The 27,299-nt window shown below is 49.6% G+C and overlaps 2 protein-coding genes across 5 annotated transcripts in view; one reads left to right on the top strand and one right to left on the bottom strand.

Moving 5' to 3' along the window:
- The window catches only part of LOC118849206 (NADH-cytochrome b5 reductase-like), a 37,522-nt gene extending 25,219 nt beyond the window's left edge, over positions 1 to 12,303 (bottom strand). The window contains exons 1-2 of one of the 4 annotated variants that reach the window (XM_036758278.1): positions 12,221 to 12,303; positions 4,397 to 4,604 (exon numbers count right to left, since the gene is read on the bottom strand). In XM_036758278.1, the coding sequence (XP_036614173.1) occupies positions 4,397 to 4,591 (195 nt within the window). In that variant the 5' untranslated portion in view covers positions 4,592 to 4,604; positions 12,221 to 12,303. The other 3 variants (XM_036758279.1, XM_036758280.1, XM_036758281.1) reach the window with 3 other exon arrangements.
- Positions 12,304 to 12,467: 164 nt separating this feature from the next.
- On the top strand, positions 12,468 to 25,030 carry MRPL37 (mitochondrial ribosomal protein L37). The gene is made up of 7 exons (XM_036758197.1): positions 12,468 to 12,845; positions 18,700 to 18,883; positions 18,977 to 19,092; positions 21,440 to 21,625; positions 22,515 to 22,672; positions 23,754 to 23,957; positions 24,828 to 25,030. Exons 1-7 carry the CDS (start codon positions 12,491 to 12,493, stop codon positions 24,903 to 24,905), a joined length of 1,281 nt encoding a protein of 426 aa, XP_036614092.1. The 5' UTR covers positions 12,468 to 12,490; the 3' UTR covers positions 24,906 to 25,030.
- The last annotated feature ends 2,269 nt before the right edge of the window (positions 25,031 to 27,299 follow it).

Below are 27,299 nucleotides of genomic sequence, written 5' to 3'. Positions count from 1 at the left end.
GTCCCTTCCTGCAGCCTGGCAATCCTGGTACTATGCCCTGATCCCTGCTGCAGTGGATAGAGCCCTGGACCTGGAGTCAGGTACTAGCTATGTGGCCCTGGGCCAGTCACTTAACCCTGTATGCCTCACTTTCCTCATCTGTAAAATAGAGGGGTGATAATAGCACCTCCCTTCCAGGGTTGTTGTGAGGATCGCATGAAATGGTTGCAAAGCGCTTAGCACAGTGCCTGGCACATAGTAGGTGCTAGCTATTCTTACGGCTGGATTCCTTCTCTCACTCTTCCCAGCAGCTTTCCTAACCCTTCTGCCCTCAAGTCTCCCACAGCACCCTGCTCCCTGACCCTCCCCTCACACTTCACCTGAAAACTTGAAGTCTTTGACTGAGGGGTCCCTCTGCTCCCACCCCTCAGACAGCCGCCCCCACTGTCTCCTCCTTCACCTTGTCTCACATGAGGCAGCGGCTCCACTCTTTGCCAAGGCAAACCCTCCACCTGCACATCCGATCTGATCCCCTCTCAACCTCTCAAGGAGCCTGGCCCTTCCAGCACCCCCACTCTCTCTAACCTTCCATCTCTCCCTGTCCACTGGCTCCTTCCCTACTGCCTACAAACATGCCCCATCTCCCCCAACATTAAAAAAAAACGCTCACTTGATCCTAATATCTCTGCTTTTGTTGTTCAGTCATTTCAGTCATATGTGACTAAAAACCCATCTGGGGTTTGCTTGGCAAAGATACTGGAGTGGTCTGCCATTTTCTTCTCCAGTTCATTTTACAGGCGAGGAAACTGAGGTACGCAAGGTTAGTGACTTGCCCAGGGTCACAGAAATCCTAAGTGAGTGGGGCCAGATTTGAACTCAGGAAGATGAGTCTATTCCTGACTCCAGGCCCAGTGCTCTGTGCACTGTAGCACCCATTAGTTGCCCACTGTCTCTCTTAGCCATTGTCTAATATTTCTCCTCTTAGGCTGAATTCCTTGAGAGAGCCATCCACAACCAGGCCCTCCATTTCTTTTCACTTGCATCTAAAGCCTCTGGTCTAACTTCCAGCCTCATCATTCAACCAAAACTGCTGTCTCCAAAGTCACCAACGCACTCTTAACTGCCAAGCCTAACAGCCTTTTCTGGGTCCTCTGCCCTCTTGACCTCCCCTTGACGTTCGGCCCTGCTGACCACCTTCCCTCCCCAGATTCTCTCTCCTCTCTGGGTTCTCCTCTCATGTGTCTGACCCCTTCTTCTCAGTCTCCTTTGCAGGATCTTCCTCTGAGTCACACCCTGTAACCACAGGCATCCCCAAAGGCTCTGCTCGGGGCCCCCTTCTCTTCTCCCACTATATCATCTCGCTTGGTGATCTATTCAGCTCCGATGGATTCAGTTGCCAGCTCTACACAGATGGTTCCCAGATCTATAAATCCATCCCTAACCTCTCTCCTGAGAGCCAGTCTACCTCGCCAATCAAACACTGAACATTTAACACTGGATGCCCTGTAGGTGACACGAAATCAACATGTTCAGAAGAGAATTCATCTCCTCCACCCTACCCCCATCCCCAGTCTTCCTCTCTTCCCAACTTCTTTTTCTGTCCAAGTTAACACTGTCCTCCCAGGCACCAAGATTTGTAACCTCAGAGTCAAACCTCAACACCTTGTTTTCACTCACCCCACATATCCCAGCACCTGCCAAAGCTCACCATTTCTTTCTCCATGCCACCTCCATAAGGCCCCTTCTTTTTGTTTGTTGTAGCCTTTGAACTGGTCCCCCCTTCTCCATCCATTCTCCCCTTAGCTGCCAAAATGATTTTCTTGAAGCACAAGCCTGACCACATCACTTCTGCTACTCTATAAACTTCCATTGCTCCCAATCCCCCTCCCCAAAGCACACATGAAGTGCTTTGTTTGGAATTTAAAGCTTTTTACAACTTCACCTCCTTCCATCTTTTCAGTCTTCTTAGACAACACTCCTGTTATTCTGAGCCTTCTACAAACCTGCCCTATCACCCTATTGCTATTCTTCAGGATGAAGTGTTATCTCTCACCTCCCAGCCTTTGTAAAGGCTGTTCTCCCTGCCTAGAATGTTGTGTCTCCTCATATCCACATCTCAGAATCCCGGATTTCCTTCAGGATTTAGCTCAAACACTACCTTCCACAGGAGGCCTTTCCTGTTCAAGCCCTCCCCTCAAAAGTCACCTTCCTTCCATGAATTTTGGTACCTATCATCTCTCCTATGAGAATGTAAGCTCTCCATTACAAAATGCAAAATGGTTAATTTTGATTATATTAAACTGAAAAGTTTTTGTATAAACAAAGTCAATACAACAAAGATTAGAGGGAAGCAGAAAATTGGGAGAAAATCTTTACAACCAGTATCTCTGATAAAGGCTTCATCTCTAAAATATACAGGGAACTGAGCCAAATTTATAAGAATACAAGTCATTCCCCAATTGAGAAATGGTCAGAGGATATGAACAGGCAGTTTTCAGAGGAAGAAATTAAAGATATCTATAGGCATATGAAAAAATGCTCTAAATCACTATTGATTAGAGAAAGGCAAATCAAAACTACTCTGAGGTACCATATCTCTCCTGTCAGATCGGCTAAAGTGACAAAACAGGAAAATGATAAATGCTGGAGAGGATGTGGGAAAATTGGAATACTGTTACATTGTTGGTAGAGTTGTGAACTGATCCAGTCATTCTGGAGAGCATTTTTGGAACTATGCCCAAAGGGCTATAAAAATGTGCATACCCTTTGACCCAGCAATACATTTCTAGGGCTGTATCCCAAAGAGATCCCACAAGTGGGAAAGGGACCTGTATGTACAAAAATATTCATAGCAGCTCTTTTTGTGGTAGCAAAGAAATGGAAATCAAGGAGATGCCCATCCATTGGGGAATGGCTAAACAAGTTGTGGTATATGAATGCAATGGAATGCTATTATGCTATAAGAAATGGGGAACATATGGACTTCACAATAACCTGGAAAGACCTACATGATCTGATGCTGAGTGAGGAGAGCAGAACCAGGAGAACATTGTACACAACCACAAACATTGCTTCTGTAATGACTAACTTTGATAGACTTGTCTCTTCTCAACAATGCAAGGTTCAAAGACAGCTCCAAAGGACTCATGATGGAAAAAGCTGTGCACATCCAGAGAAAGAATTATGGAGTCTTGAACACAGATTGAGGGAAACTATTTGCTCTCTTTTTGTTTCCTGTTCTTTTTGGTTTTGTTTCTTCTTTCTCATGATTCATTCCACTGGTCATAATTCTTCTTTACAACTTGACTACTGTGTAAATAAGTTTCATGCAAAGGTATATATAGAAGATATATTGGATTCCCTGCCATCTTTGGGGGAGGAGGGGAAGAAAATCTGGAACTCAAAAACTTGTAGAACTGAGTGTTGTAAACTAAAAATAAAAATTCTAAATTTTTTTAAAAAAGAATGTAAACTCTCTGAGGACAGGGCCCCCATATGTAATAAATACTTGTTGAGTCATTGAAATAGATACAAGATAATTTAGGGGAAGGAGATAAGTACCTGCTGACAGAGCAGGGGAGAAGTATCCCTGCCCTCTGGGAGCTTATGGTTTAGTTCAGAGTAGTAACCCATGCACAAATAATTTTAATGATCTCATAATGTTACAAGTGGCTAATGCCAAGGCTAGGGACTCCAAGGGCCTTGAGACCATCACAGCAGCTGGGAAGGCCTGGTGAAGCCCCTGAAACACCAGCAGATCCACCTTTGTCTCACAGAAGGGAAGGGACTTGCCCATGGCCACATAGGCAGTAAGCAACACAGCAGGGATTCGAACCCAGGTTCTCTGACTCTGAGTCTAAAAGTATTTTCATTTTCTTAGAGATGCTTTATCCCCTACCCCAAAGGTGAGGGGACTTGGGAATGAAAGATGAGGAAGTCACCATACGCAGAGAATTAAAAACCTACTCATGACTGGGCCTCTTTGCCATAAGACTAAAGCAACAAGTATTAGTGAATCTTCTTATGCATTCAGGGCATTGTTAGAATTATTATTAAAGTTAATATATATAAATATAGCAGGAATCTGGGTTGGGATCTCAGTTCTGCTTCTTACGAACATATGAGAAATGTTTCTGTTGTTACAATTAGAGACGAAAGAGTTCACTGTGGTCTGGAGGAGCCAGGGAAGGGTCCCAGGAAGAGGTGGTACCAAAGGTGGGTCTGGAAGGATGGGGAGGCAGGGGAACAGCCTGCAGAGTCCTCGAATCCAGAGCTGGAGGCGACCTTAGGGAACCACCTATACCAACCCATTCATTTTACAGATGAACAGATGGTGGCCCAACTCTGATGCTCCCATCTATACCCAGTGCAGACAGAGGCAGACCGCTTTGGAAAATAGTCCTCAGGAAGTTCCTACCTCTTCCTTCTTTCTCCACAGGAGACTCTTATCTTTCTTGGCCCGGGCTTTTTCCCACCAAGTGAGCTCCTGGTAATAGGTGTCAAATACACAGGGTTTGCAGCCACCACCGCAGCATTGAGCAGGCAAAGGTTCAGTGGGTCGGAGTTGCAGCCAGGCCTCCTCCTCTTCTTCCTCTTTCTCCTCCTCCATCATCACCAGACAGAGCCTGCTCGGGAGGGGAAAAGGGAAGAGGGAAGTTAGGAAAGCCATCTGGCTTAGAATAGGAGGCAGTGGTGGGGATGAGCTCCCAACATTAGGCCAGAAAAGTCTCTGCCAAAACCTTAATCAAAGTGTCCTACCCAATTCAGCTGAACATTTATTAGGCACCCACTATATACAAGGCTTTGTGCTCAGCTGCTTACTCAGTGTTTGTTGACTTGACTTCTGAGATGAGAAGAGTTGTGAACCTCAAAATAGAATGTAAACTCTCCGAAGGCAGGGACTCTCCTTTGTGTCTTTGCAGCCCCAATGCCAGCACAGTAACTGGCACTTAGCAGGTACTTAATAAACCCTGGTTGAATTAAATTGGATTGGATTGAAATGAAAATAATTACAGTAGGTGGTGCAGTGGATAGAACACTGGCCCTGGAGTCACTTCACCCTGTTTGCCTCAGTTTCCTCATCTGTAAAATGAATTGGAAAAGGAAATGGCAAACCACTCTGGTATCTTTGCCAAGAAAACCCCAAAAGGGGTCATGAAGGGTCAGACGGGAGTAATAGACTAAACAACAACAAAGATACAGTTTAAGATGAGTCCAAGGACCCTGGGTTCAAGTCCTGACTCCACCAGGGACTAGCTGTGTGATGTTGGTCAAATGTTGCTTTCTCTGAGCCTTGTTTTCCTTGTCCCCAGAGTTGGTTGGCACAGATGACTTTCGAGGTCTCTTTCAGCTCAGATAGTCCCTGGGCCAAAGATTCCAGGAGAAGGCAGCTCCATGTCAGGACAAAGGACCTAACAATGAGAGCTGTCCCAGGAGAAGAGACCCCCATCAGAGGTGAGGAGCTAGGTCTCCCTGCAGAGGCTGGATGATCATTCCTCCATCACGTATGGTTTGGACCAGAGGCCTCTAAGGTTCTAACTCTCTACTTCTGTGACTCTATGAAAGAGGCATGTGAATGATATATTTTCAGTGGGTGGCCCTGGAGGAAAGGAGATTCTGGGTGTAGGGATGGTATAAGCCCAAGGTAGGGGAACAGGAAAGGCCAGGATGAATTTGGGTCAAGGTCAAATTGTGTGCTTTGGCTGCAGCTTGGAATGCTGAACCAGGTACTGTGCGAGGTTTGGAAGATCCAAAGGAAAACATGAAGCCACCTTCCCCTCAAGGAGCTTGCATTCTAATGAGGGGTGGATATAACAAGGAACCGTAGAGGGAAGAGAGAGCACTAAGGCCTGGGGGTGGGGTGGCTGAGGTCAGACCACAGACTTTGGTCTCAGTTTCCTCATCTCTAAAATAAGGGGGCTAGATCACATGGCCTCTGATCACTCTCCGCTCTAGAGCTAGGATTCCATGATGGACGAATGGATGAATGGATGGATGGATGGATGAGTGGATGGAAGGATGAGTGGATGGATGGATAGATAGATGGATGGATGGATGGATAGTTGGATGGATGACCCAAGAGATACTTCAAGAGGTGAGAGGCAGCTATCAGCAGCCAGGCCTGCTGACTCCATGGCCTGGGAGGGCATGTGAGGGAAGAGTTAAGCAGCTTGAGGCATAACTTGTGATTTATTCCGAGCTTCCTCCATGGGGAAGGAAGTTTGGGATTAATCTGGGTTCCTGAGTATTTACATATGAGGGCCACCATTTATGTAGAAGGAGCTGTGTCTAATCACTGCGCCTGCAAATCCAGGCTTGCCATTAATATCTTGAATGCAAGTCAAAAATGAGAACCAGGGCCTCCCCCGGGCTGCTCCAAGCAGAGCAAAAGGGAGTTTGGGAACGCTCCTCCAGAAGCTTTATGAATGCCAGTGATCCAGACTTGATGGGAATATGTTAACCTCCTCCCTCCTGAGTCCTGCCTCCCAAAGGCTCCTCAGCCCTGATTTTCTCCTCTTAATCTTTCCTTTTCAGCCCTTTGGGCTTCACTTCTGAGAAATGCTATCAGTAAGAATCCTGCCCCCCCCATTTAGCTAGCCCTAGTACCTACTTCCCTCACAACTCTCAGAGGTAGGTAGAAGCATAATTACCCCCATTTTACAGATGAGGGGGCTGGGGCTCAGTGAGGCTGGGGGCCTTATAGTCTGTATCACTCACAGCTGTCCAAAAGACATTGTGGCCAAGTAGATAGAGTCCAGGCATCAGAGTCAGGGTGATGGGTTCAAGTCCTGCCTCTGGCACATACTAGGGCTATGGGACCCAGGGAAAGTCACTTATGTTTCAATCAGGGCTCCAAATAACTCTTGAAGACTGGATGTCACAGAACAATAACAGATTTTCATAGGTAGAGGGAATTTTCCCATCAGAAGTTCCTTATATGAATGAAATCAAAGGTCTAGACCAAAAATAAAGTGGTCTGACAAAAATGGGAGGCCCCAGGGGCCAGGAAGAGTTGCAGATATAGGTTCCATATTAAGGAGAAATTTTCCCAACCATTAGAATTGCTGAAATACACACATACATATGTACGTGTGTTGTGTGTGTGTCTGTATACCAAAGGCTGGCTTGGTAGGTAGTGAGTTCCTCACCAATGAAGATATTTCAGTAAAGGCTGGTTGATCTCTTACTGGATATGCTGTAGAGGGGTTCTTGCTCAGGTAGAGATTGGACTAGCTGCTTTAGGGGGTCTCCTTTGGACTTGGAGCTTCTCCCATTCTCATGGCCACCCAAGGGTCATTATCGACCTGGCCAAATTATTTTTTCAGTCATTTCCATTCCCTGGCCGTGTCACCTCTTGGGGTAATAAGTCACCTACTGTGTGAAGCCAGACTTCTTTTTAGTTGTCCCAAGCTTACTTGACACAACTTCCAAAGGGGTGCCATCTTGTTCCAGGCTACTTTTTCTAAGACATCTCTAATTTTAGAGACTTTAATCTTGGTCTCCTTCACCCTCGATTTACCAGAATAAAGATGCTTTGGTTTTAAGTTTGTGCTCAGAGTCAGTGCCTTTAGCCCCATCTTTCTCCTGTGCCAGCAGCTCCTGGGAGCTGGAGAGGAATCCCCAAAGACAAAGATCCAGAACCATGCTGGGTACCTGACGAAATCCAAGGAAACAGTGTCTGGGGGAGGAGGGATGGCATTAGGTCATCTCCTAGGGAGATGAGGTTAGGCAATGGGAAGAATACTGACTCTGGAATCAGAGAAACTGGGTTCAAATTCTGCCTCTGATTTTTACTCCCTTGGGAAGCCATTTTATTTTACCTCTTTGGGCCTCAGTTTCCTCCTCTGTAAAATGAGGGTGCTGGACTTGATGGCCTCTGTGATTCCTTCCAGCTTTAGATCTATGATGATCACGTCCCATCTCCCACTCAGTACAGGAATTCCTTCTACAGAGTCCCAAAGAGGGGCTGACTAGCCTCTACTTGGATACCTCCTGGGACAGGAAGCTCACTACCTTATGAATCGGCCCATTCCATTATCAGACAGTTCTGGCTCACTAGGCTTGGAATCAGGAAGACTCATCTTCATCTAGCTTTGTGACCCTGGGCAAGTCACTTAACTCTGAATGCCAAGAAAGAAATAAAGAAAGGAAGGAAGGAAAGAAGGAAGGAAGGAAGGGAGGGAGTAAGGAAGGAAGGAAGGAAGGAAGGAAGGAAGAAAGAAAGAAAGAAAGAAAGAAAGAAAGAAATGTGGGACTGGAACCTGGGTCTTCCTGGCTCTGAGACCAGCTCTCTATTCATTAAGCCATGCTTCCTCTCATTAAAAAAAAAAAAAGAAAAGAAAAAAAAGTTGTAATATTAAACTCAGGTTAAATGCAGTGGCCAATCCTTCCCCTAGTGAAGAAATGAAGAGATCTACTTCCCTCCTCTGACTAGGGAGGTGAGGGAGTATGGGAGCAGAATATTGCATAAACTGTCAGAGGTTGCTCGGTTGTTCCATTTTACTTCATTTTTTATTTGTTATGAAGGAGGGATGGGATGCGTTAAAGTAGAAAATGACTGATATAAACTTGGCACTCTCTCTCTCTGTCTCTGTGTGTGTGTGTGTGTGTGTGTGTGTGTGTGTGTAGACCCCAACTACATAAAAGATAAATATAATCTGGCTCCCTCCCAAGTAGAAAAGGGGATTGGCAGCCCCGTGCTTTGTGCTATCTATGGAGGGAAATATGTCTTCTGATTGTCAGAGAGAAGGCTGGGCTCCATACTATGTACCTTTCTAATGGACTTACTGTGTTGGCTCCAGAATTCTTCTGAAGAGAGATACAAGGCAGAGGACACTTCAAGGAGGAAAGAGAGAAAGTTTGCAATCTGCAGACGTGTAGAGGAAGCTAGCTCATCAACACTTCACTGATTTCCTAAGTCTTTCTCGAAGGGGAGGCCTTGTCTGCAGAGAGGAGAGCCAAGGGCCATGCCTGCCTCTTCCTCGTCCTAGCTGGGGGCAAGGAGGAGAGGCAGGCAGACTTCAGGAGCACTGCCAAGGCTAGGTGCCCTTTTCTATTCTCTATGAGGGGTATTGGCCTAGAATTAGACCTGTCAGTGACACCTCAAATATCTATCTAGTCTATGGGTAAGATGAAAGAAAGCCACATCCCTGGTCGCTCTTAGGGAGGATTGGTAGCCCTTAGGTTTGATTTTTCATCTCTTTGCCAACCAGTGTTCTGAGGGGATACAATCTGTGCTATTCATAGGATTCAAAACACTCCAGGAAGAAGGGCAGCTGGAGATGAAGCCATTTGGAAAAATGAGCGTGAACATAGCACATTTATATGGTGCCTGAAGGTTTCTGAAGGCCCCAGTACATCCACTGTCTTACTTGTCTCTCCTAACATCCCTATGAATCGGGATGTGCAGGTATTCCTGTTCCCATCAGAGATACGGAAAGTGAGGCCCAGATCGAGGCAGTGATCTTCCCAAGGTGGCACTGTGAGTAAGTGAGTAAGGCCCAGGTCTTCCTGCCTCCAAATCTGACTCCTCCATGTAGAGAGAGTACTCTCAGGAAAAAATTCCATTGTTTCTTCTCCCTCTCCCATCCTCATCAGGGTCCAGAGCTGAGGGAAGAGTGAAGCAGGCTTCTGTCCAGCCTGTCACCCACAATAGGAGATGATTAAAAAGATGAGGAATGGCTGGAAGGAAACAATTCTGGCTGGGCCCAAAGGTGGGGGGGAAGGGCAGGGAGGCAGGCTCATGAGCACTTTTGAGGAAGGCTCTTTGAGCAAATGTTTGCCGTGAGGCCCTGATGGGCACAATGGAGACAGAGATGAGGAGGTAGATTTCAGACCAATATTGAGAAATTTGGGTCCCAATTTCATGGCCTTTTGCCTCCATTGCTTTGCCATAGTCGACTGCCCCATCCCTCTGGCCACTCTGTCCTCCCCTGGCTTCTGAGAAGCCACCTGTCCAGTTGCTCCTTCTCCCGCCAGCTTCTTGCCCTCTCCCAAACACTTCCTGCTGTTTGCGGCCTCCACCTCCCATTCCTGGCCAGGTCTGGGCTATTTCCCTCTCCTCAATACGCTCTCTCCACTTTCCCAGACACTCTCCCAGCTCAGACCTTCATCACCTCTTGCCCAGGCTATCACAAGGACCTGCACATTGTCTCCCTGTCTCAAGTCTCTCTCCACTCCATACATCTTCCACACAGCTGCCAAAGGGTTGACATACCCCCATCCAAATCTCTATTCAATAAATTCCTGTGACTCCCTATTACCTCTCCAATTGAACTGTTGTTCAGTCATTTTCAGTCATGGCTGACTCTTTATGCCCCCCCCCACCCCGTGGTTTTCTTGGCAGAGACACTGGAGTGGTTTGCCATTTCCAAATTACCAAATTTGGGGTCTAAAAACTGGGTGCGTCTTATACAGTGGTTGTAGATTTTTTTTACTTGCATTTCCCACTTTTTCACACTTGTTGTCTTTGTGCCCATTGTTTTGCATTTGTTACTGGTATATTAGGTTACGTTTTGCCACGTTCTGCTTAGAAATGGCTCAGAAAAGATTTTTGTACAGTGCTGAATTCAAGTTAAAAGCGATCTAGTTTGCAAAAGTGAATGGAAATTGTGCTGCTGAATGTAAGTTTGGTCCTCCTCTAACTGAGAAAACAAGACTGGCTACAGGAAGAAGAAACTCTACTGAAAACACCACAGCAGAAGAAGGCCATGAGAGGCAAGTCAGCAAAATGGCCTGATTTAGAGAGGGAATTGAATGATATGGATTGAAGAGCAAAGGGCAATTGGAATTCCTGTGTCCACAAAGATGGTTCAGCATGAGGCAAGAAGAAATGCTGATGAAAAAGAAGTTACTGATTTCAAAGCAGGACACAATTGGTGCTTCAGGTTCATGAAACGGAATGGACTAAGCATGCATACACACACCAGACTAGCCCAAAAGATGCCTGACAGCTACGAGCAGATGAATAAAACTTGAGTTCAATGACTTTATGTAATACATTTTTTTTTCAAATTTTGGGCCCCTAAATTAAGGAACGTCTTATACGTGGGGAATACAGTATATTCTAGATACGGTGAATGGGCTGTCTAAGGGAATGGAGGAGGAAGAAGGCAAATTGGGACTAGAGAACCATTAGTTCATTTTGGTTGTATAAATATGAACTAGAACTGGAGGTGGAGCAGGCACAAATCCCTCCTTCTGGAGGAAGAAACCCCCAGCCTCAGTTTGATCACCTGTCAAATGGGGGTGGGGCAGACTAGGTGATCCCTTAAGGTCTCTTACATATCTAAAGAACCCAGGGCTAAGCACAGACCCCTAGGGCTCTCCACTGGAGACTTCTTTCAATGTCATCATTGACCCAGTCATCACTCCTTTGGATTAAACTAGCTCTAAATCCATGTAATTAACTTCTCATAAGGCCCAGTTTCCATCTTTTGCACATTCTTGTGGAAAAGCATCAATCAACTAACAAGCATTTATTAAGTGACTATTACTGTGTATGACAGGCATTGTCCTGGTGCTGGGGGGGGATGGGAAAGGGGGACATAAAGTGTAAAAATAGGAAAGGGAGAGCAGAGTCAGCTCTAAGCTTCCTGATAACTCTCAACCCCAAAGTTCTGACCACAGATCCCAGGAGCTCTCCAAGGAAGACGCCTCTCCAAGCTGACACTGAACCTTCAGTGGACACCTTTGGGACTAGGAAGCAATCACCTGACCTAGAATGCCCCTTTCGGGGACCATTCTGGAGTCTGACTAGGGCAGCCTGAGGAGGGAGACTGGGAGCAGACGCTGTAAGACCCTGGGTAACTCGCTTCTCCCCTCCGAGCCTCAGTTTCCTCCCCAGTAAAGTGAAAGGAGAACTCTCTAAGCACCTTTGCAACTTACAAAGAGCACAGACGCGGGGCACTCCAGGAGACACCTCCAGCCAAGCCAATGTGACATCATCAATGACCACTTCTGGGGTCAGGCCCGAATCGCTCTCCCCGTGCTGGAGTCAAGTACACCAGAGGGGTGACTGTATACCGCTCCACAACTCTAGAACTCAGTTTCCCCTTCTGTAAAATGAGGGGGTTGGGCTAGAAGACCCCTAGGGTCCCTCCCAGCTCTAAGCCCCTCCTTCTAGGCTTGGGCCTGGGAGAGGATCGGGGGCCGGGAATCGGGATCTGAACGCTCCGGCTCCCACCCAGAAGCCATCCCTACTGCTCAGCTTTGCTCGCCCCCGCTGTCAAACCAGGCTCACCTGGGGGTTCCTCTACCACATAGCGCTACCGTCTGGTGCCGAAGTACTCACTTCGGTTCAGAGCCGCTCTGCTGAGCCCCGCCCCCTTCGGGGCGTGGGCAATACTTTGCCGACGCTCCCTTACCAGCTTGCGTCTGGGATGGGGCGGGGGGAAGGAGAGCTTAGCCAGCGGCGATTGGCTGCGGAAGCCGCCGCTGAGTCCCGTCACCTCGCCCCTTCCCCCCGGCTGCGCGCGCATCCCGTCTCCCGGCGGGCCTTGCGGTGGGCACTATGGCGGCTGCCCTATGTGGACGGCCAGTGGTCGGGGCGTTGAGGGCAAGTGCGGCCCCGGGGGGCGGCCTGGGTCTCGGAGGACCCCGGCGCAGCGCCTACGAATGGGGCGTGCGCTCCACGCGCAAGCGGGAGCCGCCGCCGCTGGACCGCGTGTACGAGATCCCGGGTGTGGAGCCCGTGACGTATGCCGGCCTCCTGCACCGGCATCCCGGCCTGGCCAGGCCCGTGTTCCCGCCGTGGGAGCGCGGCTGGGAGGACCCGAGGCGGCGCCGGCCCATCCCGCGAGACACCCACCCCCTGCGGCGTGACGAGCCCTGCTACGTGATGCACCAGCGCTGCCGCCTGCTGGAGGGTGAGTGAGGCCACGGAGGGGTAGACTGAGGCCGGGGAGGGGAAAGGCTGGACCCGATGGGGAGACCGAGTCCCGGGGAGGGGGTGGTGATTCCAAACCTCGCTTCTTGTGACCCAGTCATCAAGTGGACTTTCCACTGAGCCACACTGCTAGAGTCTCGTGGAGATTAAGTGCCAGCGAAGCGATAGCTCAGATTGCCATCGGCAGAAGGTTTACAAAGTGCTTTACCGACGTTCCCTCGTTTGATTTTTCTGTTCACCGTGTAATGTAGGTGCTCCTTCTGTGTGCTGTGCTGCCTGGCTTCCGACCCCGTCCCTCTCCGAAGTTACCCAGTCCAAACTCCTCATGTTACAAAAGGGGAGACTGAGGCCCAGAAAGTGGAGGACTCTCATGGCCTCTTAATGCTCATCCTTCTTAACCTCACTGTGATCACCTTCTCCTTGATATCTCTTCTTTCCTGATTTTTGTCTAACCTGCATTGTTCCTTCTCTGTCCCCTTTGCCGCATAGCCTGGATCACATGCTCTGACTATAGGTGATTCTCGGGGCTCCTTACTAGCTCTGTGACATTGAGCAAGTCACTTAACCTCTGTTTGAAATTTCAACTGTAAAATGAGGAAAAGCACAGGACCTACTTCCTGTGGTCGTTGGGAAGGTGGAATGAGATATTTGCAAAGCCTTTAGTGCAGAGTCTGGCATATTGTAGGTGCTGTAGACATGCTAGCTATCATTATTGTAAGACATTTCTAACTATCCTGTTTAAACTCAGCAAGTCCAAAACTGAATTCATCCACTCCTCCCCCTCCCCCAACTTCTTGTTCCTCTCCTGGGCGCCAGTATCCTCCAATTCACCCAGGCACAAAACTCCTGTCATCCTCAAGCCCTCCCTTTCTCTCATTGCCTTTTTCCCCCATCCTTCATAGCACCTCCCCAGTGTGCCCCCTTCTCTCCTCTGATGCTGCTCCTGCCGTAGTGCAGGCTGCATCACCTCATGCCTGCATTATTGTAATGGCTGCTGGGGGGTCTTCTGGCCTCAGTCTCTCCCCACTTTTATTCCAGCCTCCACTCAGCTGTCAAAGTGATCTTCCTAAAATGCAGGTCTGACTGTGTCACTCACACGCACCCTACTTGGTAAACTCCAGTGGCTCCTTATATAAAATCTCTGGGGACTTAAAGACCTCTGTAACTTGCTCCCCTCCTCTAGTCTTTTTACACCTCCTCATATACTATTTGTGCCATTGACACATGCCTTCTGGCTGTTCATCACCCAAGACCCTGCATCTCCCTACTTAGAGTGTCCCAAGCTCAGGATGCTCTCTCTCTTCATCTCCACCTTCAGGCTTCCCTGACTTCTTTCATTTCTCAGCTGGAATCCCACCTTCTCCAAGAAGCCTTTCCCAGAACCTCTTAATCTCAGCCCTTTCCTTTGGGACTAGCCCAATGATCCTGTCTGTATATTGACTGTACATAGTTGTTTGCAGAGTGGTTTGGGCAGGGGCAGTTTTTATCTCTTGGGCTTAGCCCAGGGCTTACACAAAGTAGTAGTAAATGGTAGTGAGTATGTGAGTCGTGAAGCCTTGGGGTGGGGATGGGGAGTGACAGTGGGCACTTTGTAGATTGGGAATCTTCCCCTATCCTTCTGCAGCCCACAGCAGTCGCCACATCCTGTCAGCTCTGCCAGAGCAGTCTGGTCCATGTCCGTGGTCTTTCTCCAAGTCCTCCTGGTGGTCCTCATCACCTTTTCCTGAATGATTGCAGCAGCCTCCCTGATTGGTCTCCCCACCTCTTGTCTCTGTGCTTGTCCTCCACACAGCTGTCAAGTAGCTGTCCTTCCATCACAGACGTGATCCATCCCTCTAGAAACTTGGCTGTTTGGCCCTTAGAGCCCACCATGGTCTAGCTCCAAGCTTATTGTACAGAATCTCCTGCTTGGCCAGGCAGTCTGGTCCAAGTGGCCGCTTGCTGTTTCTTGTACCCTGTGCTTGGAGCACTCCCTCCTCTTCCCTGTGCTCTCTTGTCTTTGAAATGTGGGGGCTGGACCAGCATAGAACTCTGGCATACCAGGATTGTTTCAAGGCAGAGGCTCCGCCAACCTGGGATTGAAGTCCCACCTTTGGGGTACATCATCTACCCTCTCAGTGTCCCACAGGGCTCTCTCACCCTAGATGGGAGAGAAGGTCTGAGCTGCTTGGGGAGAGGGAGTTACCTCCCCTGGGAGTTACTCTGTAATGTACTAATGAAATTGCCAATCCAATCACTGCCCTGCAGAAAAAGGTGCCATGGACTGGAAGGTTTTTCTGGGACAGCACGGAGACAAACAGCCCCGGAGCAGGGAGGGGGCTTACCCAGATCCCCATGTAAAGTAAAGGGCTTTGGACTCCAGAACCCAGTGTTCTTTACCCTGTGATTACATTACACTATGATGAATTTCTCTGGGCTGCAATTTCCTTCTTTGGGAAATGGGGGACTTAAGAGGCTCTGAATTCTTGCTGCTCCTGTGCTCCTAGGAGGTGCTTAATACAGGCTTTGAATTGATCTTCCCTGGGCACTGCCATTGGCTCACTGTGTCACCTGGGCACTGTCCCTTTGCCCCTTTGGAGCCTCCTCTACAGATGGGAGGGGCCTGGACTGCTCATCCCTAAGGTCTCTTTCACTGGACATTCTGAGGATCTGAAAGCCCAGTGTCCCAGAGTCTCCCTGCTGTGGTACCGTCCAAGAGGCCTGACCTAGGAGGCTGGCCCTGTCACTGGGTGCTGGTGAGCAAGTCCTTACCCCACTCCCAACCTTAGTTTCTTCCTCTGTAAAATAAAAATGGTCAGGCCTTTCCTGATTATCTCACAGAGTCAGGATGAGCCTGTGAGAGGGCAGGTGCTCAGGGTCTTGTTACATCATTGTGAGCCAGTGATATGCCGAGTCCCAGGTGATGAGGGCCGAGGAACCTTGGAGACTCTTGCCCCCCCTCCCCCCCCCCGCCACTTTTACAGTTAGGGACTGTGATCCAGAGTCAGGGAAGGGTTTGCTCAGGCTCACAGTGCAGAATATTGGCACCGAGACTGGGTTCCCTGGTGCCCAGGCTGCTCTTTGTGGCAGGTAGAAGTTCCCAAGGATGCTGCATGATTGTGAGTGGCATTCTTCACTCTGGTGTGTCTTCTTTGTCTTTCCCCAGAAGTCGATAGGAGAGTCAGGATAGGGCACCTCCCTTGGTGAGCTGAAGAGAGAAAGGTCATGGGTATACAAGGAAAATAACATGGGGAGCCAACGTAAATGGAGATTGTTTGGCCTAGAGAAGACAGTTGGGTAGGCATTCTGTTCAGGTAGACACAAAGTTCGGTTTTCTCTTTGGGCCTAGGTAGCAGCCCTTGAATCCATAGGGAATTCCAGGGAGGAAAGTTTCTAGTCCAGGTTTCTAGTCCCTGGGCACTGTGTTTAACCTTTCTTTGTACCCCCAGCAGTTAGCACAGTGTCTGGCACAGAATGAGTGCTTGACTTAATAATCCCAGGCATTTTGCTCCTTCTCCCTGAAGGGGGCCCCTTTTCAGTAGCTGGCATTTCTGGGGGCTTTATAGCCCCTTAGGGACATTGTAAAGGGGACTCCTCCTTCAGGACGTGACTCGAGGGAGATGGGGTAGATTAGCACTCAGAACCCCAGGGTGGCCTCTCACTACCTGGTGTGACCAAGACAGGTCACTTCTGTCTGGGCCTCAGTTTGTTCTTCACTAAATGACCTTAAGGGCTCTTCCAGCTCTAGGTCCTATGCACCCATGACCTAAAAACTCCTCTACCTCTGAGAGCCTTTGTTGTGATTGTGTGACTGGGGAGGAAGGTGTATCCCAAGTTCTTAGTGATTTAATTGTTATGAGGAGCTCCCAGTATTGAAACTCACTCCACTGATGGACTGGTACCTCATCTGTTACTTGTTAGAAGGGCTAAGTGGCTTTGCCAGGTCACCCATGTGTCAGTGACTGGAGTGGACCCCAGGTCTTTCTGACTCCACATCCAGTCCATTTGTCTACTGTGCCATAGCACTTGTCTTTTGCTTGGGGAGGAAGCCAAAGGCAGCCATCTGACTTTGGGAAGGGATCTTCCAGGTTACCTAGTGTAATATTAATTAAGATAGGACTTTTTTACTGTTTCCTCTTTTAGCATTTATTTAATCAAGTGCCCTTGGTGAGTCTGGCCTTTGTTCCTTTGATTAAATTAGGAGTCTTTGATGACCTCCTCGCCTTAAAGGAAAGCCTGGTTTGCATGGGTTTGAGTGACAAGTTTGTGATGCCCAAAGCTTTTAGGCCACATGGGTTTGAGTCCCATATTTGTGAGGCTTTTAGGTCATGTAGGCTTGAGTCATACATTGTAATGCCCTTTGACCCTGAACAAGCTATATAAACCCAGAGGTTGGCATTCTCCCTTGGGGCTCTCAGTCACCGGAAGAGTGGTGTGGGACTCTGGGCAGCTGCTTTAAGAACCCCCCGGCTTGTGAACCCAGATGTTGATGCTTTCCTGGTAACTATGAATTGTGATTTGGTCTGTTTATATTGTGTAACTTGTTGGTATTTGCTCTGAAGCTCAGTTTGCTGGCTTTTCCTCCTGAACTATGTGAGTTACATTTGTGTGTTGGATTAAAGTAAGATTGTTAACCCCTTAGTAAAGCAGATTAAAGAACCTGAATTAGTGGCCTTCTGAGTGCTGCTCGTTATTGGTTTTACGCAGCCACAGTAGCTGCTAGCCAGATTGTTGCTACACCTAGTCTAGTGGAAGCTTCTCCACAATGTAACCTAAGGATCAGTCACTTTCCCTCTGTCTAAACAAGCCAGCCAGTGACTTCCTGGGTTTATGATGCCTGTGCAAAGCTCTGTAGACAGGACCTGGGATGGGTTTGGAGCTATAGGCTGGGTGTCTGAATGCTGCTGTTTTTGCTGCTTTGCTCGGTGTGGCTTTGGGGAAGCCTGTGTTTCCCATCTGTGGGATGAGGGAGGTGGACTAAGTTCCAGCACGTTTAGCTTTAGAGGAAGCTGCCTGGCCTCACCAAGCTGCCTTGGGCCACATAGACATAGCCTGTTAGCCGTGGCCTGAGATCCTTTTCCAAGTCTGGAGGCCGATGGCCAAACCACAGCTGTGCCTGAGCTCTCCCAGTTCCTACATTAGAAGTAATTATAAATGTGATGGTTCGTATTTTATAGCACTTACGTACGCTTAGTTGATCCCAGCGGTGTTGGGAGGTACCCACCACAAGAGTTACCCTTATTTTATGCATGAGGGAACAGGCCCAGAAAGGTAAAAAAAAAGGACGTGCCCATTCAGTGCTAACATTCAGATTGATTTCAAAGCTTTTGTCATTAAGTTATGAAGCCTTCCTTCTGCCCTGAGAGGAAGGGGTATCTTTCTGATTTTGATGCCTTCCACCAGCGTTCTGTGCCACCCAGAGACATGACCTGCCCTCTGATAATGGTCCTTCCAAGGCATCTAAGACTCACTTTCAGCCTGGCTCTCGATGTTTAATTCATGACTTGTCCCCAAGTCTGAGCGAGCTTGTGGCAGCTTTCTCGCTTTAATAAATGGCCTCCTGTCAAAAGCCACTGCCCAAGCTCTGCCAGCCAAGTACAGGCACTTCAATGGGGAACATCTGGCTAGGGACTTGGACCCACTACTCAACCCCCTGCCCCCGCATTATAGGATCCCAGGAGAGCTGAACTGGGGTATTCGGGGCATTACCCCATCCTCTCCTCCATAGGGAGCCCCAAAAGCACTTGTAGAATTTAGAGGTAGGTTGGGTGGGACCCAAAACTCCTCTTTGCTGCTCACTTTCATAGCAGCCACTCCCATCCTAATTGTCTTTTTTTGCTGAATTTCCCCCCAAGGTGTAAAGCAAGCACTCTGGCTCACCAAGTCCAAGTTAACAGAAGGCCTCCCAGAGAGGGTCCTCAGACTGGCCGAAGAGCCAGCAAGCCACATCGAGAACCAGGATGAGCAGGTCCAGAATGCCATCTGTCACGCACGCCTCTGGCATTCCACTGAGGACATCCCCAAGAGAGAGACGTACTGGTAAGCCTGCACATGGCCCTGCTGCTCTCGTGACTGGAGAAGGGTTACGTTGTTGGCTCCACTCACCGTGTGTCTGTTGTTTCTCCTCCAAAGCCCCATCATTGTGGACAATCTGATACAGCTGTGTAAAACAAAGATTCTCCAGTACCCCGCTCTGACCAGGAGGATCCAAGCCAGGGACTACACGTTGTCGACCTCGTGGCATCGAGGTCAGTGCTGCTGGGGCGCCCCCTGGAGCATGCTGGCCCAGGCATTGGCTTTGGGAGCCTCCACCCTGCCCCGCTTTAGTTTGTCTCTCTGTAGAATGGGTCAATGAGGACTTCTTATCTTGAGGGTTATAAGGGCATGTGTAGGCATGTGTGAACAGAAGGCAGGACACCCAGATTCCTGTCCTGGCTCTGCTGTTTCTTCCTTGTGGGCCCTTGCATGAGTTGCTTCACAGAGTTAGATGTGCCCTCTCAAGTGCTCCCTGGCTGAATGTCACCCTCTATTAGAACCTGAGTTCCTGGAGATATTTGTGTCCCTAGGCACTTAACACAGTCCTTGACACTAATAAGTGCATACTAAATGCTTGTTCATTCAGGGGCCTGCCCATTGCCGCATTCTTCCTTCATCAGCTCAGTCTTCCTTCCCTACCCTGACCCCTGGTAAGGAGGGCCAACTTTAGTGGTCTGAGCAGAAATGGCCTGGATCCCATGGACGCCGCTGCCTTCCTAGGAGAGAGAAGCTGCTTGGCCACAACTCCCCAGCAGCCTCTGCTGCAAGGGGCCTGTTCAGAGGAGTCTGGAGTGACAGAAAGCTCGGCGCCCTCAATCAATTAGAACCTCATTAAGTAGAGAAGTGCATAATAGCAAACATCAAATGTTGCCTCTAATTAAACTCCTCCATTCCCTGTAGTCACAGAGAAGGGATGTGTGGAAGATTGAATTAGAAACCACACTGGTGTGGTCTGTGGGCAGGCCCTGCTACCAAGGGTCACTGAAGGGCCCGGGCAGTTAGTGCCTTCCCTACTCCTGTGGTCAGGAAACAGGAAGTCACCGAGTTATCTTGGAACGGAGACTTCCGTTTTACAGATGAGGAAACTGAGTCATAGAGTAGTAAAGTGACCCACAAGAATTAAAACCGTTTTACAAGGTATAAAGTAGCCAGGCTGGTTTTTTAAAAGCCTGTCCACATGAGTCTTCTGCCCTTCAGGGCCTCCTCCTCAGTCAGTGCCTGGCTTTTCCCAGCATGGCTACAATTGCTTGGGCCACTCCTCTTTGGGAGTTCCCAGCAAAGCCTGTTTATGAGCCACATGAGACCATCAGTCTCACTGCTCAGAGTGCCCCTTTGCAACAACTGTGTTTCCCAGCTTATTAAGACTCTGCATTTACTTGGCTCCAAATGAGTTGGCTTTTTCCACTGATCAGATCCACCGCAAAAGGACAGAGCTTTGGTACCCTCCAGGACAGTCAGAGCAGTGTCTGGGGCATTTTCCAAAGAGGAGATCAGATGGCAGGCACTAGAGAGGCATTCCAGAAGGAGGAGGAGGGTGATGGGCGAAGGGCCTGTGCTCACCTCCCCTGGGAAGGCTAGCCTTGAGCTCAGCTCTGGGTGCCATGTTTTAGAAGTGACATCGACAAGCTGGAGAAGGACATCATGGCAGTGGTCTGGAGGGGGTGTAGTTCCTGTTGAGGTGCAGCAGGAACCCCACCAGCCTTCCAGAGTCAGGACCTGATCTGAGCAAAGGAGGCTTGACTGGAGCAGGTACTTGGCCTCCCCTGGGCTCTGGCACTGGAACTCACTCCCATGGATCAAGGCTGTGTTGTAGAATCCCTTGTTCATTCCCTTTATTAAGCACTTAAGTTGGGTCACTGTGGATCACAAGAAGAGGTGTGAGGTTGGGATTTCCTGCCCTCCTGCTGCTTGCAGTTGGAGAAACCATAAGTGTTGACTGGCTCCCTGGCTGGATCCCTGATATGAGTATGCATCCTTTCCTCTCACTGTGTAGGTTAGAGCTGAGCCTGCCTTCACATCCTGCCTGAGGCTGGGTGCTGAAGGCTTTTCCCATAGTCTTTTCATAATTCCTGCTTCTTGGTGTGGTACCTCAGGCTCTCCCTTGGGCCAAGTGCTCTGCCAAACAAAGTGAGACTTCTAGGAACGAAGGTTCATCCTAGGAGGCTGGAGAGGGAAGGGACCTTACAGAGAGCTTTGTCCCATTCTCCCCCTGGCTTTTCAGGTGAAGAAACAGGCTCAGGTGAAGCGATTTCCCCCAAGGTCCCACAGCTAGGATGTCAGAAGGATTTGAATCCGGGTCTGGCTCACTTCTGGCCTCATTCCATCTGCTGCAAGACAGAGGCAGAAACAGCTAAGTCACATATGGGATATCATGAATTACAGTTATCTGTCCATGGGCCATATCTATTGACTAGCCTGGGAGTTCTTTAAGGGCAAAGCCCATATCTTTCAATCTCCCCTAACATCTCACCCTGTTCTCTGTACTCGGCAGGGTCCTCATAAATGCCACTTGTGCTTGAACAGTGAGGTAGCTGTGTTTGCCTGTTTTTCTCCTTACAGAATCCATTTTCCTTCAGATCCGTGGTCTTAATGGGACTCGTTTGAGTGCCAAGGATCCTTTACTGCCAGTCGCATCCCAGGAAGAGGTCCAAGCTACAGAGAACCATGTTCTAGAGACCTTCTACCCCATAGCTCCGACCATTAATCTTCAGGAATGTGATATTTATGTTGTGAGAGACAACCCAGGTTGGTAGAACTGAGGGGGCCACCTTTCATTTACATGCTGGGCCTCTTGGAGGCCAGATGGAGTGGGTGGGGATAGGGAAAGGCAAAGGCGAGGCTCTCCTTTCCTACTGTCATACATCTTTCCCTTTGTCCAGGTAGAAATAGAATAGCTTTAGAAGGATGAGACACGTGGTTATGCCAGAATTGTACCAGGGCAGGGGCAGTGCAGCAAAGCTTCCCCTCCTGGAAGGTCTGGCCACTGCCCTCCCAAACCCATGGCAGTTGGGGCTTTACTGGTACAAACAAGGCTGCTGGGTAAACTGCACCTTCTGCTCTAGAATGCTTGGCCCCCACTAGGATATTCCCATCCTCTTCCTCATCGAGCAGGAGTGGCTGTGTGCTGTTTGTGACTCCAGGGATTCTTCTCCTCAGAAAGCTCCCTAGTGAGACCCATGCTTTTCTTTTTGTTCTCATCATTCTGTGGAGATGAACACAGCACGGGGAGCTGAAATGGACCTTCCTCTGACACAGCCTGCCTGTGTGGCCGTGGGTGCTTCTCAAAGATGTTGGGGTTCCGGGCAGGCTGCTGCTGTGGCTCCGGCCATGGGAGTGCTCACCCCTGGGTGGGGAATCGAGAGACTAGAGGCTTCTCCCCTGCCCCCCAAGTGGCCATTTCATCACTTTGTTTTCCTCATCTCTTCTTTACTTTTCACCAGCTGTCTCTAGAAGTGCTCAGCTGATTGCACGATTTACCCATGACCACCAAAGAATTCTCTTCCCCTGCTTAGTGACTGAGCTATGCTGTGGACTGAGGCTCCCTGACCAGCCCAGCTGTGATCCTGTGGCCTGCTTGGCTCGATGTAGTACCCACTCAGCCTGCCTTCCATGGTTTCCATGTTCCTCATTCCAGGTTTCCATGAAGGCTACCCTTATCCCCATCCACACACTGTGTACTTCATGGAGGCGGCCAACAATTGCCGGGCCCGATTTCGACCAGAGCAGCTCCGAGCCAAGATGATCATGTTTGCCTTTGGCAATGCTCTGGCTCAGGCCCGGGCTGTGTATGGGGTACGTACTTTCTTGTCTTAGCTGACTGGCTGTGTGTGTGCTTGTGTGTGCATGTGTGCGCATGCGCTTGCATATGTTAGCCTAACAGCATCTGTGCTGGCCTGATGAGAGCAGAGCAACTGATTGCAGCAGTGAAAGAAGACCCCTCCCTTCCCCTTTGGGTACAAACCACTCTCAGGGATGTGCTTTGCCTCACTCAAGCAGTGTTGCAGTGATTGAGGGAGCTGGAGTCCAGAAGGGTCACATTGCCAGGGTCCTCAGAGGTGGGGTGGGGGATGCTTCTCCCTGATGAAGGCCAGCCAGCCTGGGCTCTTAGAGAGGCTAAGGGGTTGAATGGGAGCCACGCTGGGACCCTTTAGCTTGTGGCAGCATGGCTAGGAAGGATGCTTGGCCTCATTCACACTGTGACCAGGGAGCATTAGGCCCAAAGCTTTGTGCCCAAATCTCCTGTGGCCTGTGTTTTTGGTGAGGGGTAGACTGGTTGAATGAGGTTAAGCCCTGGCCCCTTCCATCTGTCTGGAGCTAGGTCGTAGACCTGTGATGTGGGGTTTTCACTTAACAGTGCTCTCTGGAGACCCTGAGGCTGGGAAAATGGCCCTTTCTGGGCACCTTTGATTGCCAGCCAGGGCGGATGCTCTTAGATGCATTCCCAGAACCTTTACTGGACTGATTGCCTTTAGTTCCCAGCCCTTTGCCAGGTGCCCCAGGAGGCTACAAAGACAAATGAGTCAAGGAGCAGGTGACCTTTTCAGCCCCTGGGAGGAGCTCTGGGGCTCAGCTCTGCCTTCACCTTTCCTTCCCCACCTGTCAGCCCAGACTGGGCCTGGTTGTGGCCAGCTGGATGCCATTTCCAGATAGAGCAGCAGGCCAGGTGGAGCTGGAGAGGCCAGGTGGAGCATGTTCTGACCTGTGGGGAAGGAGACCTGAGAGCATCAGCTGCTGGCCAGCCGCCTCCCTGCTCTTCCTCAGTTGCCATGAGAGCTAGCCATTAGACAAGCAAAAAGGCCCTTCGAGGGAGCCGCCTGCCAGGGCTGGGTGTCCACCATGATGCCCAAGGCCCTGCTTGTCCATCTCTCCTCAGGAAGAGCCTCGGGTGCTAGAGCAGCCAATCGTGGTGCAGAGCATTGGCACAGATGGCCGTATCTTCCAGTTCATGGTGTTCCAGCTGAACACAACAGACCTGAATTCCAATGAGGGGGTCAAGAACCTCGTTTGGATGGATTCTGACCAGCTTCTCTATCAGCATTTTCGATGTCTTCCAGTCATTAAAAAGAAAGTTGTCGTGGTAAGTGTGAAGCCAAGTTTGTTCCCCTCCTGTCGGCTGAACTCATATGTTCGTGTCGTGGTGCAGAGTTAGGCCCTCTCCAGGCCTCAACTTCTCTCCTTTTTGAAGTGGGCATAGAAATCCCACCCTGCCTGCCAGAGGTGAGACAGAATCTGCTGAGGTAATGAAGGGGAGGGCTTGCTGAAGCATAAAGGATTTGTAAAGGATGACATCATGAGGGCCACACCCTTCCTGAAGCAAACATAGCCCCTTCACCTTGGCTGCATTAACCTGATAGACCTGAGAGGGACCCCAGAGGTCACCGAATCAAACTGCCCTCATCATGAAGAGGAAACAGCCCAGAGAGAGAAAGGAAGGTTACCTAGCAGGTCAGGGGCCTCTGGCCCCCAATTCAGCACTTCCAGCTCTGCGTTCTGCCTTTTGGCCAGGTGACGATCCTGGTTGGGTGCCCTGCTGGGGAACTCAGTGAGAGGGAGAAGTAAGGGGGCTGAGGCTTCTCACTAGTGGGAGAACCAGCAGGCTTCGATGCCTGGACCCACTCAGCCCCAAACCAGCAAATAGTGCAGGTGAAAGGTAGAATCCTCCACAAGTATCTCAGAGAAGAATCAGCTAGGCCAGGCCTTCCATTGTACAGACAAGGAAACTGAGGCCCTCTGTTCAAATAGGAAGCAGGTGGCAGTGTCCACTCCTCTGCCCCCCAGGTCAGGTCTCTTTTCCCTCTGCCTCTTCCTGGGGGACGGCCAAGGAAGAGGTGGGGGTGGGGGGCCCAGCGTTGGAGAAAGAAGTGCTTCTTCAAGGCCTGTGAAACTGACCTTTGTTTTAATTCCATCCATGGGGTAGCAGAAAAGTGATTCTTTGCATTCTCTCCAGGAACCCGTTGGAATTGTTAATTATCAGCCTGGGACTTTCAGGAAGTTTTTAGCGATGTACTTACACGGTGCAGCTTGAGCACCAGCCGTCAGACTGTCCGAAGACCTTGAGGGGAAACAGATGGCCCTGGGCGCCTGGCGGCTGCCCTGGCCCACAGCTGGACCCAGCCTCCTGGATGATAATAAAGAGCTGTTTATATCCTTGAGCTTGTCATTCATTTGAGGGTGTTTTCAGATTCGTTGCAGCCAGTAAGACCAGTACTTAAAACGATGTTCTAGCCTTTTCTTTTTAAAATGTCCTCAGCCAGGAGTGCACAGTCCATTGTCCGTCAGGAAATGCATCCAGATGTAGCAAGGGGCATGCTGAGCCTTCTGGGAGGGTAGTGAGTGTACTGGAAAGGCCTTGCTGGGGACAGCTGGCCCAGACCGGCAGGCACTAAGCCATCCTGGGGAATTTGTGTGCTGGGAGGGCCAGACTGCTGAAGGAATTGCCACTAGTGCCTCCCTGGGCCTCGAGGCTTCAGATAACTGGAACTGAGGGATTCCTGGAATCTCTGAACTGGGGCTGGTTGAGGGCACCAAGTGCCCACGGGTGCCACTGCTCCTGCCTGATTTCTCAGGATCACTAAGCAAAGCTTCATTAGTCGGCAACAACTCCCCTCCTCTTGTGGAAGTTAGTTGCCCTCTTATCCCTGGCGCTTTATCTTGATTCTTCTGAGATCTCCCACAGTAGGATCCTACACCAGTAGGTGTAGTCCAGCCCATGGTGCCACAAGAGCAGACGCCTAGCATCAGCCCTCCTTGTTTATCATCCTTCCTCAGTGGTGGAGCCTGGCCCAACGTGGTCCTCATGCCCCCCCATCCCCTACCTCATTCTGCTGAGTAGGACACGTACTGGCTGTGTGACCCTGGACAAGTCAGTGGACCCTCTGAGCATCACCTTCCTCCATTGTAGAATGGAAATGATCAATACCTGGCATCTCCATCTGAGGGACAGATGTGATGTCTGTAAAGTGACTTGTAAACCTCAAAGCACCATGGGAGTATTAGGAACTTCCTCACCTATAAAATGGGGAAAATGGCTTTAGCCCCTTCAGAGTGCTGTGTGAAGATTAAATCAGCTTATGGAAAGAAAGAACTAAAGGACTTTGGGAATCTGAAATGGGACCAGAATAGCCACCGTCATTACTGTGATTGTTAATGAACAGAAGTTGGGGGGACTCACACCTAGAGGGTTGTATAGAAATCACCCAGTTGTTTAATCCCCTCATAAGCCCAGAGAAAGAGGGACTGCATCAACTCATCAGCTATGAATTTTTTTTTTAAAAGTAGAATTTGAACCTAGGTCCTCGGGCTCTCTCCAGCACTGTGCTGCCTTGATCAGCAGACCCAGACCCGCTTGAAAGACTGAAAGCTCATATGTTTCGGGTTGAGGGGGGCTGGTACAGTGCTAAATGAAGCCTGTAGCCAGCTGCCCCTGGCCCAGCACAGGCAGTACTTGAGTGCTCAGGCAAAGCACAATCCTGGTATTTGCTCCCAGCTCTCGTCGGTGGGTGTGGGAGCTGACAGCCACCACTAGGCAACTAGAGGATTTCCTCTCTGGGGGCCTAGGTCAGCACTTCTGGAGCCGCCGGAGGGGCTTCTGGCTGGCCTTTGCAGCATTTTGGTAAGAATTTGCTCTAGGATGAAACTGGGCACAATTACAAGTTGTCAGCTGAGGGGTGAGTTTTTAAAAACAAAAATGAGCCATTCTTTCTTGTCTTGTGTTTCTAATACTGTTTAAAAGAGAAGACTTGCTCATTGGCTGGGAGGTCTGTGTGTGTGTGTCTGTGTGTGTGTGTGTGTGTGTGTGTGTGTGTGTGTGTGTGTGTGTGTGTGTGTGTGTGTGTACTAGCTCAGGCCTGACCAAGGGAGCTACTCTGACTTTATTGCTTTTTCCTGGCTGGGAGCCAGAGGAAGCCAAGGTACCATCCAGGCAGCTATAAACAATCAGGGTAAGCCTTTGTTCCCCTGGAAAGAGCAGCCGGGAAAATTCTAGACATAACATCCTCCATGCCTTCTCTCACGTGCCATCCAGTCTGAACTTGCTTGCATTTGGTCTTTTTTCCTTTTTTAAAAAGCATTTCAGACACAAGCAGGCCTTCAGCTTACTCACTGAGCTCTGGGACACTGGTCTTCCCAGAACACTTTGAAGAATCCCTTCTTGTGGTCAGGGTAGGTCTGACCCCATCACCCTGATTCCCATCAACTCCATTGGCCTCCTGTCACCTCCAAGTTCAAATGCAAAATCCTCTGTTAGATTTTAACAGCTCTTCCCAACAGGGCCCCTTCTCACCATTCCAGTTTTCTAAGGCTAAGACTTTGCTCCTTTCTGTGATACAATGACTCTGGCTCCCTGGCTGTCCTCTGTGTCTGGAAGGCTCTCTCTCCTCATCTCTGCCTCCCAGCTTCCCTGGGATACAAAAAGAGGCAA

This window comes from Trichosurus vulpecula, chromosome 4, assembly GCF_011100635.1.
Source record: "Trichosurus vulpecula isolate mTriVul1 chromosome 4, mTriVul1.pri, whole genome shotgun sequence".
NCBI lineage: Eukaryota > Metazoa > Chordata > Mammalia > Diprotodontia > Phalangeridae > Trichosurus > Trichosurus vulpecula.
The sequence above is the reverse complement of the archived record's forward strand: the minus strand, read 5'-3'. Positions and strand labels throughout refer to the sequence as shown.

Coding starts and splice junctions, on each gene's coding strand:
- MRPL37 (XM_036758197.1), top strand. CDS start 12,491: ATGGCGGCTGCCCTATGTGGACGGCCAGTGGTCGGGGCGTTGAGGGCA. Junction 19,093..21,439: donor GTCGACCTCGTGGCATCGAG/GTCAGTGCTGCT, acceptor TTCTCCTTACAG/AATCCATTTTCCTTCAGATC. Junction 23,958..24,827: donor TTAAAAAGAAAGTTGTCGTG/GTAAGTGTGAAG, acceptor CATTCTCTCCAG/GAACCCGTTGGAATTGTTAA.